We start from the raw sequence: 10,895 nt of genomic DNA, 5'->3' as shown, positions 1-10,895 counted from the left end.
TCTCTCAGTTTATGCAAGTTCCTCTTGAGCCTCACTAGAAAGTTGTGAAGAAAATACTCAGGTACTTGAAAGGTACCTTGGATTATGGTCTGCTTTTGAAGCCTGCTACTGCTCTCAAAGTTACAGGGTTCTGTGATGCTAATTAGGCATCCGATCCTAAGTAGGTTGACATCAGGCTTTTGTGTTTACCTTGGTCCCAACTTAGTTTCTTGGTCCTCGAAGAAACAGAAGATTGTGTCACGATCCAGCACTAAAGCTGAATACAGAAGCCTCGCCAATGCTACTGCCGAAATTGTCTGGATTCAGTCTTTGCTTTCTGAAGTTGGGTACATAGACCATTCTCCTCCAACCATTTGGTGTGATAACCAAAGCATTGTGCTTATATCTGCAAATCCAGTGCTGCATTCACGGACCAAACACATCGAATTGGACCTGTATTTTGTTCGTGAACGCATCCTTAACAAACAACTCTATGTGAAACATACTCCAGCTCAAGACCAAATCGCAGATATCTTGACCAAAGCACTCTCCCATACTCGCTTCTTGTTCTTAAGAGACAAACTCACTTTGGCTTCCCTAGCCACGCTGAGTTTGAGGGGGGTGTTAGAGAGTTGTCCTAAGTCTAGTTAGTTACATACTGGAACTACTTTTTGTTATTGTATAGTTTGTAGAGCTATGTTCTCTTGTAATGTTATTGTTACACACTTGTATGTATAAAGCTTTAGTCTCTAACTTATTATTGAGAGATTCATTTCATTTCATACAAGCTTGTCTAACATGGGTGGCCATGGCTCCCCTAACTTTTTTTTTCTATATCTTTATACAATGTATTTTTGAAAAAAAATATATTATAAATATATATGAAAATGTATATTGACCCCATAAAATTAAAGAAAAAAATTATACTTTAATATATTTTGTATATATAATAGCAGTCTTTATTTTTTTTAAAATGGCCCCTCTATGTTTATATCTCAGTCTGTCACTGTTTGTAATGAGTGAGAGAGTTTCATCTGTGGAGGGTGTACTTTGTTCATGGTTTTATAGTGGATCTTGTAGAGGACCAGATAATCCCTGGTGTTCATCTTGATCATTCACTTTACTTGGTTTCTGTTTTGATTTGTTTTGCATTATTGTTATTTTATTTGCTATCTTGGCTGTGTATTGGTTGTTTGCAGTGAATCTTGGTGTTAGATTTCCAACACTAATTAACTACATATCGGATCATCCGTTAATTGCCTTCTGTAAAATAAACAAAATAACAAATTGTTACCAAAGAGAACGATCAATAAATCGATACATGGGTACTAATAAAACTGTCGAGACTTCAACCTCAAGTTACAATCATAATATAGAAATTAATTGATGCTTATTCTTTTTTCACAAAATAAAAGTAGAAGACTTGGACCAGACAAAATACATCCCATCTGCGCCAAACTAGACTCTTAACAATTATTACAATAATATATATATCAGTCGTAGCTAAGCCTCTTCAGTCATCATCAACGTATATGGTCTCTTGCTTAAACAGGCCACCAAACACCTTCCTCACTTCTGGTGACTTTGTTTCCTTCTGCTTGCCTTTCGAACTCGACTTTGGCTCCACCTTTGGTTTTGAAGCAGGACCGTTCTGTTTGACAAGGGCTTTGAGGGATGGCAGTGTCCGAGCCTTTGCCTGTCCCCTGACAGTTGCAACCTGCACTTTTGGTGTCTCTTGGGCCTTTTGAACCCTGGCTGCAAGCTGTGAGCTGAGTTTGTCCCAGGACAATCCAGAACTCACATCTTTAGCTTTGCTAAATAGGTTATCAAATGAAGCTCCTGCAGCATCTGCCTTCTCTTGAGCTTCTTCAGCTAAACTGGCAGCTTTAGCTTCTTTCTTAGACAGCTTTTTCACCTCTTCTTCAAGTTGCTTTGCAGCCACAGAAGCTTCTCGAGCTTTCTCAGCTGCTAATATTGCTTCTTCCTCTGCTTTTGCCTTTGCTATACTTTCTGCGTAGAATTTTCTTCTTCCATCCTCAGGAATGGAACTGAAAGCCAAAACAGCACAAAATAGCATTTCCTTTTCTATTACAATCAAGCAATATGGAAATTTGAAACTTTTGGTTAGACAAAGTGAAAAAGATTACCTGAAAAGATCACCTATAGGACTCGAGGGTGCTGATGGATCCGTAAATACTTCTACAACCTATAACAGTTGAAAGCAATCAATAGGTGAAGACAACTATAGTTATCAACTCTTTTTAGGATTTTCACCATTTATAGAATGCCATATAAGACTAGCACACATTCATTAATATGAGCAAAACTTTGCTAAAAAGAAATGCACATACCTTATTTTCTGCTACAGCCGTGTTTGAAAAAACATTGGCCACCAGTGATGCAATCTGAGACTTGGCTACCTGATTGTAGAGTCAAAATTATGTCCACCCCAAAAACAAATATTTACAACCAAATCTTTTGAATGATGATTTTTTTACACTACACATTACTGCATACATTACATTACTTTGTAGTCGTTTGCACCAACGCTTCCTTCAGCTGACACAACAACATTATAGTCACTCTCTGGTGAAAAGTCTTCTGTCAAACTCGTCTTTATAAACGTATAGCTGATGTCTGTTTCAATGACTTTCTGCAGAAATTCTTGTACACTCAATGATTGTGAGAATATGTTGTTAAAGAATGAGGTAATGCCATCCAGTACGTTGTATGTTGATCCAGAACTTGTGTTACCGTCATAGACTATTGCCACGTGGCCAACACCAGCAAGCCCGGCAGCTTGGACAACTTTTAAAGCGTCCAGCGTCGTGACTTCCTGGCTGGGGCCATTCTCCGTAGGGCCTATTGTTACCACAACTTTGCTGGCGTTTCCAATTGCCTTGGCAATGGATTCAGCATCTTGGAATGTCGATTCCACGGCATTCAAACGTTTTGATTCTTCATTTGATATGATCTGCATTATTGATTCATTGTTACCCAACAAAACAAGAGAAGAAAAATGTTAATAGCCAACAACTAATAAATGTTTTAATTCTTCTAAACACTCTGCTACAATCGTATAAGTTCATAACACGGAAAATTTCAAAGCGCAACAGATAAAATCGGACCTAAACATCAACTAATCCTATACATCATGACCAGTAACGAGATAATTATGTATTTCTATATTTGAATTCTTTATATATATCTTTGGCATCACAATTTACAAGCACCCTGCTATATTTTTCGTTTGTGTACTAATATTCATAATGAGAAAAAGTTTGATAACAGAATGAAAGAAATAAAAATCATCAGTTTTCATGAATGCACCATGAAAAAAAAACGGTTCACGAGAAAAGACATGGATATGTAATTGTATGTTTTTCTAATTACATAACAAAAATAAATAATATAATATAATCCTATTCTAGTTTCCAAATATAACCATCATGTTTCATTACGTATTTAGTAGAACATGACTTACACGTTAACATATGATATTCTTAAATCATTGAGTAAGACGAAGAAACTAATAACCTTGTACTTGGAAGCAAGACGAGCCAACTCTTGAGCTGCGCCAATTTCAGAAACGCCAGCCCTTACAGTAAATCCCTCACGCAAAAGGGTCTGCGCTATTCGAATACCAGCCTGGCCAGTGGCGCCTGCAACGAACACCGTCCCAGCATCCTTACGCCTGTTGTTCCCAAACGACAACCCCGAAGAAGGGTTACTCACAACAGGGATCAAAGACTTGACATCGGGCATTTTCCCAAAGTCAAAACGGAAGGGACTAGAATTGGTTTCACCTTCTTCAGAGGAAGAATCAGCTTCACTGGCTGCATTTTTACCGAGCCTGAAAGAAGAGAAGGGTCCGGACCCTTTGGCAAAAGCTCTGAGCCTCCTGGTCTTGAGGGTTAGTCCCCTTGAGTTGGGTGCGGAGCTTAAAAGAAAGGAATGGGAGGTGAGAGTAGAAGCCATTACTGGGGAAAGGAAGAAGGGTATCTAATTCTAAGTTTGAGGAGGTGACTCTTCTTCGTCTTCCTTTTTCCCTCCAAATTCAGTTTTCTGTGCAACACCATACTTGATACTCCATGTTGGCTTGGCCGTTGCAGATGAATCACATAGCTTATTATCTGGATGGGAATTGTATTGCCATCTGGCCAATGATACAACGCCAAGTGGCATATTCTATCCACAATGAAAAACTTGAGCACCAGATATTTTTTTTCGTTCTTTTATTCTGGTTGGCCCTTTCATGTAAACAATAGTTTCATCATCCAAGTTTAGATTCATTTAAAGGTCTATCCACCATGCGACCACAGAAATTTTCTAATATGGGATTACGTGCGGCCCACAAATTGACCATATTTTTATGTTGTTTACCCTTCTTAATACATAATGGTCGTTTTGGACAGTTTCCTTTTCTTTTCTTTTTTACTCAAAACCATTGATTATTGTTGTTCAAACTTCGAAGGCAGGACCACAAAAAAGGTGAATAAAATCATGTCTTGAAGGGCAAAAAAATAAGAACTCCCCATTGCAGCCTCATATATTTGGAGTTAACAGCAACGGCGTATGTATTATCTTTAATCTCGACGCCAAACACATGGAAATTTCAAAAAAAAAATAGGGCAATTATATCTTTTTATGTGTACGTCCTCTTACAGAGTTGGCGATTTATACATATATTTGGAATATAGCATCAGTAAACAACCATTATAACGGTATGAATCTGAGACTAGAATTAGTGCCCTAGCATAGAGATTGACCAACCATGAATTTTGAACTTAAATACAGGCAGAGGAGAGCATCTGCTTATATATAGACAGAGCCGTATAAGCCTTTGACAAACAAAAATTTACATAAGAGGATTGACCTGGAGAAACAATGATCTTCTGAAGGCGGCCTGTAAAAGATGGAAATTTCACCTGTATCACCATATGTACAAACCGCTGATCTGCCTGCTCAACCATGTCACATTTTCATCTACCAATCCATCAGAAAAACTCAACTTAGTGTGACCCTTAATATATGAAACCACCAAGACCTTTTAAGTTATTTAAACAAGATCAGCCAAACCATGCTGACTGAGATTTCTTGCACTGAACTTCAAACAAACTATAACACATCACTTCTGACTCTGATTCCCAAACAAAAACAGACGATACAGAAATCGAAATTCAAAGACTATGCAACCAGAAAACATCATCAAGAGGTTCCATATTGATTGAAAAGCAACACTATGATTAACAACAGAAAATTCCCGACTTAGGGAAGACAGTAATTACCAGAAATCTAGCACCAAGGCCTGCATAAAGTTGCACCCAAAAGATTAAGCTCGGGAAATCCTCATTATCCATTTCAGCTGCCAGCAGTAAACGGACTGCATTAAACAGTAACAAAATATTGATAAACTCTCAATCAAACAGATAATATCCTAAATACTTAAAGTGTCTGCTTTATAGTATCGGAAAACAAAATGGTAGCTTAATATTCCACAATAGCATATTTATTGAATTCATTGACTGATGCCCTTCTTTGCTTTAAGTGATTCCAGAGCCTTCTTCCGCAACTCAATCTCAAGCTTTTTCTGCTCAGATTCCATCTCTTCATTCTCACTAGTATGAGAATCTCTCCTTCCACCGTATTCATCGTCTGAAGCAGAAGCATCACTTTGATTCTTGCCTCTTAGTTTCCCAGCCCGGCGTTCTTCCCTTCTGCGACGCCGATCCTCGCGTTTTTGTCGCCTCTTCTCCTTACGCAATTTTTTTTCCTCTTTCTTTCTCCTTTTAGCCTCTTTCCTGTCCTCCTTTTCAGAATCAGAGCTATAATCATCAGAAGCTGTTTCTCGCCTTTCTGATTTTTTATGTTTTCTCTTTTCCTTACCTCCAGCTCTATTGTTATCATTTTCCTCAGAACCAGAATCGAAAGACCCACTATGCTTATTAACTCTCTCATGACTGCTCTCTTTGACATTTTTTGAATGAGAGCGACCCTTGTCATCAGATTTTCTACCTTCACCAGAATACAAAGCCTGTGGTCCTTCATCTGGCAGAGGGTCTTTATACACTTTTGTAGGCCTATCTCGATCAGGAGTCTCGAGAATTCCTCTCTTCTCCCTGTCAGGATATTTTTGTCCTCAGAATAAATAAATGGACCAACTAAAATAATCTGCCAAAAACAGTATAAAAATAATTCAAAAAATATTTTGCTTCTTACTTCGCTTCCCTTATTTCCGTACTGTCATTGTGAAGTTTCTGCTCTCTTGGTTTCCTTAAAGGACTAGAGCTAATATCCCGAGTCATTCGGCCCCTTGGTTGCCTAAGAGAACTCTCATTCGGACTGGATGACAAATAAAATATAAGTACAATAAAGCTGCAGAAGAATTTTAATTACAGTCAAAGTGATTACGATACTGTGACACTTGAGCCAAAGATAAATACCTCCTTTCTTCGCTACCACTCCTTCCAGCTGATGGCGATGCTGACAATGCAGGGGACTTAGGTGGTGATGGGGACAAGTCTGGAATTCTGTTAAGGGAATCCATTTGATTCCTGGATTCTCTTTGCAGTGATCTCAGAGAACTAGATGATCTATGTGCCATAAGAGAATAATGTCAGTCCAATAAAATAGTAGCTTATGAAATAATTCTGAACTTATAATGTGAATAAAAATGGCCTATAGAAAAGGAGAAAAAATAAAAATGACAAAAATAAAATGAAGCCACAAAAGTGAAAGATGCAGTATGATCGTACAATCTCATACTCCCAACAACAACAAAAATAATAGTAATAAGTACCATCCTTCTGATCTAAACTTCATAAATTATTACCAGAAGAAGACCATTTCAACGGATGCAAATGGCACAACATATGATTGTCAGAAAGTAATGTGTTACTGACCTCATCCTTCCACTGGGTGATTGAATGGGAGATTTTCTCTGATGCTTAGGAGAATTTCTCCTGATTGGTGAAGGGGAACGATGCTGAACTGGAGATGAAGAACTCCGTTCAAAAGGTGATGGTGACCTACTGTCAAGGGCTGACCTCCTCCCACCAGCAACTGGTGACCTCCCTCGTGTAGGAGATGCAAACTCATCTTCTGGAGTAGAAGATCTTTGTGACCTGCTGTGTACAGGAGGAGACCTGCGCCGTATGGGAGTAGGTGACCTCCTTCGCATTGGTGAGGGCAATACAGGATGGCGTAGTGGTGAAGGAGATCTATGAGGTACAAGGGAAGGTGATATACGCCGTCGTCCAGGTGAGGGTGACTTGCGATGACGCATTGGTGATGGTGACCTGCGACGACGCATGGGAGATGGAGATCTACGACGACGCACAGGGGACGGAGATCTGCGACGATGTGCAGGGGAGGGCGGTGATCTCCAACGACGTGCAGGGGAGGGCGGTGATCTCCGACGACGTGCAGGGGAGGGTGGTGATCTCCGACGACGTGCAGGGGAGGGCGGTGATCTTCGACGACGTGCAGGGGAGGGCGATCTCCGACGACGTGCAGGGGAGGGTGATCTCCGACGACGTGCAGGGGAGGGCGATCTATGCCGACGAAAAGGTGATGGTGATCTACGTCGACGAAAAGGTGATGGTGATCTACGCCGATGCATAGGTGACGGTGATCTACGACGACGTATTGGTGATGGTGATCTACGACGACGCATAGGTGGTGGTGATCTACGATGTTCAGGTGAAGGTGATCTATGTCGATATGGAGAACCAACTCGACGGCGTGATGGTGACGGAGATCGAGATCTCTTGGAATTTAATGCTCTTTGTCTTACAGGAGAAACTGATTGTTGAGGTGAACGCCTCCGGTGCGGTGTAACAGACCGTCTTCTCGGAGAGGAAGAGGTCATGGGCCGACCTCGTGCTTCTGGGGTCCTAGACATGCTCTTTGACCTGTGTCTTTCACTAAGAAATCATAGTTTTGGTGAGACCTAATAATCTTAAAAAAGTGAAAACAAAATTATACGAAGAAACATCTATAGGAACTACTAAAAGCAAAAACATTGTTATGCTATTCTAAATTAAAAACCAGCAATCAACCCAAAAATACGTAAAAAAGAGTAAGTCAGCCTCTACTAATGAAAAATAACAAAGCATACTCTGAATAACTTTGGGTGTTAGAATACGACTTGCTGATAGACCTCGAAGGAGAATCTCTGCTCAATTTTTATAAATCTCAGAGATGTGAATATGATTTTGTGCTACAAAAAAATAAGAGCAAGTTGGAACAATTACCGAGACAACGAACGGCCTGCTGAATGGGGAGATCTTGAAATCCTGTACGAAAGGTAACAGAATTATTGTCTTGATGTTTCATTGAAGTATCTGGAAATTTACTGCCATTCATCAGCACCATCTGAACCAAGTAATCTCATCCTAACTCGAGATCAATGACAGAGGCAGAAAATTGGCAGTCTTTAATAAACCACGCAAACAAAGTGTAAATCTCTATCATGCAAAAATTTTACACACACAGTTATATGCAAAACTACTGTAGGTACCAAATACCAATTAAGTCGTAAATTGACCAACCATAAATCTCTTTTATCAAACAATAGGCATTGAGGAGTAAACCTCAAATAGTGTATAATTCATGCCTTCACAATTAAAGCATCATCACATACCTAAATTCTAATATGTATCCCTCAAAGCACTCATCAAGCCACTGGTCATTCAATAGAATTATTAAAGGACAACAAGTTAAAAGAAGAACACATTCTGCTATATTCAACAATAATAAAAGAAAATCTATGTTCCTCGAAACTTGTATAATCCGATATAGTGATATACTGTCATCTAATGTAAAAGAAAACATACGCAAACAGGAAATATCACAGAAACACCACTGAAAGGTAAGATAAATCTCTACCTATTCCTAGCTCTTGCACCGTTCCTCTTTTCAGTTACTTCCTCATCCTCGGGACGGTCACTTGAAGCCCTTGCCAAGTTGTGCCTTGAGTTTGGCTCCAAAGCAGCATTGCTAGATTTTGTTTCAACCCTTCCTTCCTACAGTAGTTTGAGGTAAAGGAATGAACCCAAATAATTGCAGAAGCTAGCTGAATGCATGAAAACACAAACGGAAGTTAAAAACAAAAACTCATTTCCACAGACTACAGGTCTAGCATGAACATAATAACATTACCATCTTCTTCAATCGCTCTTCTTCAAGATCCCTACTCTCCTTATCTCTCTTTCTCTGGATTTCATTTGCTATCCGATCAGCCTCCTCCTGGAAGAATCCAAACATAAATATATACCAAAAATATAATTTCTGCACATGCAATTTAAGACCAACATTACTACACAAGTTTTAACCTTCTTTTTCCTAGTCTCCTCTTGCTTAGCATCTAGGAACTGCTGAGGAACACCGCTAGCATTCTTTTGGGCACTCAGTAGTAGCGCCCAAAGCTCTTTCATAAATTTCCCAGTATTTTTTTCCATAAATCCAGTAAGTGAAATTTGAACCTGCTTCCCATTCACTGCCTGCAGAATAATTACAGATAAATGCAGCTTTAGTTAATTTGACTGAAACATAAATTCACTACATGCAGAAATCAATATACAATAAACCATGATTCTCATACTTAGAAACTTTGGAGAATAGATTAAAATAATAAAACCAGTCTTGCACAGCTAGATATCCACTGAGGTTTAACCAAGCAGAGAAATAGAAAGATGGAACAGAGTATATACAAAATAAATCCAGTTTGCTATTATAATGGAGCAAAGAATGTCAATATAAAAGCTAGTCTCACTTGATATAACACCACTACGCACTAAAACCAAACTACCTTTCCATCCAAAAGACCATAAATGAAGTTGATAAGTACTTCATCTTCAAACCCGAGCAATTCAGTCACCCTGCTTGCAATCCATGGACGGATAACATCTGCACTGACCTTTGTCATGTCCACCTACATAGAATACAACGACCAATGAATAAACCTATAAGGCGAAAACCCATCAATTCAACCCATTTCCTGAGCTTACACATCAACCAATGCGGCAATCCCAATTAATGCACAAACGACTAAAAATAAATAAAACCATCATCATGAAATCAGAAGGGGAAAAAACACGAACCAAGTGCTCTAATTCAGGAGGAAATTTCTGTGATTTCAACAACTTCGCCTGCTTATTGGAGAACCGCGTGTCCTGGTCAGCCGACGTACCCTAAATGAACAAAACTCGTGTAGATTACTCATTTGAACACCAATTCACAGTAAAAATGTAGGTAGTTTATATAGTTTAACTCGAAAATAAGAAAATTTAATAAGCAATCCGAACATATATATGTATATACAGATATCTGAATAATAGCAAGTAATTGAAATTAGAGCGGAGAATTCAACAACTTACCCGGAAAAACCCGCCTGACATTTTCTAGGGTTTGGGTAAAAAACGAAAATCGTAGAAATGCTAAATAAAATTAGATCAAGTGAGTGAGCAAATAAGATAAAGAGAATCAAAATACAGAGGTCCGGGTTGGATTTACGCCATGGATTTGAGTTGCGAAGGTTGGGAGAGTAAAAGAGTGAAAGGGGTGTAAATCTGAGGAGTGAAGTTGTATTTGGAGGAGACAAAGGGTAGTAGTTTCGAGTTTTGGGTATGGAATGCTAATAGAGAAATAAGTAAGTAAAGCGATCGGGTATATGGTGTTAGATTATCCCTGACCTAACTCACCTTGTTTTTACCATTTTAGCACCAATAATGATTGTGTACTACTCAAATATATTTTACAAAATGATTTATGTAACTAAATTGAGCGTGTCCAAAAAGATAGTTTTGAAAAAGAATTTTAAAAAAGAAACGTAAATTATTTTATCAAGTCAATATTATAATTTTGTTAAAAGAAATAATGTTATAAAATATTTATTTTCATTGATTAATCAAAAT

The 10,895-nt window shown here is 38.7% G+C and overlaps 2 protein-coding genes across 4 annotated transcripts; both read right to left on the bottom strand.

Annotated features, from left to right (window-relative positions):
- Positions 1-1,266: 1,266 nt before the first annotated feature.
- LOC133791132 (protein PLASTID TRANSCRIPTIONALLY ACTIVE 16, chloroplastic) lies at positions 1,267-4,278 on the bottom strand. The gene is made up of 5 exons (XM_062229044.1): positions 3,517-4,278; positions 2,507-2,953; positions 2,331-2,399; positions 2,127-2,185; positions 1,267-2,027 (listed from the first exon to the last, which is right to left on the bottom strand). The coding sequence occupies exons 1-5, from the start codon at positions 3,955-3,957 to the stop codon at positions 1,493-1,495; spliced, it is 1,551 nt and encodes a 516-aa protein (XP_062085028.1). The 5' UTR covers positions 3,958-4,278; the 3' UTR covers positions 1,267-1,492.
- Positions 4,279-4,592: 314 nt separating this feature from the next.
- LOC133791131 (uncharacterized) lies at positions 4,593-10,649 on the bottom strand. Of its 3 annotated transcripts, none has more exons than XR_009874129.1 (12): positions 10,359-10,649; positions 10,083-10,172; positions 9,791-9,913; positions 9,315-9,482; positions 9,142-9,228; positions 8,869-9,005; positions 8,235-8,276; positions 6,882-7,904; positions 6,423-6,572; positions 6,199-6,321; positions 5,268-6,098; positions 4,593-5,119 (listed from the first exon to the last, which is right to left on the bottom strand). XR_009874129.1 is itself a non-coding variant. In XM_062229043.1 (11 exons), exons 1-11 carry the CDS (start codon positions 10,377-10,379, stop codon positions 5,498-5,500), a joined length of 2,565 nt encoding a protein of 854 aa, XP_062085027.1. In that variant the 5' UTR covers positions 10,380-10,649; the 3' UTR covers positions 4,593-5,497. The 3 variants fall into 3 exon arrangements, 1 of the variants encoding a protein (XP_062085027.1); XR_009874128.1 differs by having other exon boundaries at positions 4,593-4,965; XM_062229043.1 differs by having other exon boundaries at positions 4,593-6,098.
- Between the last annotated feature and the right edge of the window lie 246 nt (positions 10,650-10,895).

The sequence above is a fragment of the Humulus lupulus genome, chromosome 7 (genome assembly GCF_963169125.1).
Source record: "Humulus lupulus chromosome 7, drHumLupu1.1, whole genome shotgun sequence".
Taxonomy (NCBI): domain Eukaryota; kingdom Viridiplantae; phylum Streptophyta; class Magnoliopsida; order Rosales; family Cannabaceae; genus Humulus; species Humulus lupulus.
This window is presented reverse-complemented; position numbering and strand designations above follow the sequence as displayed.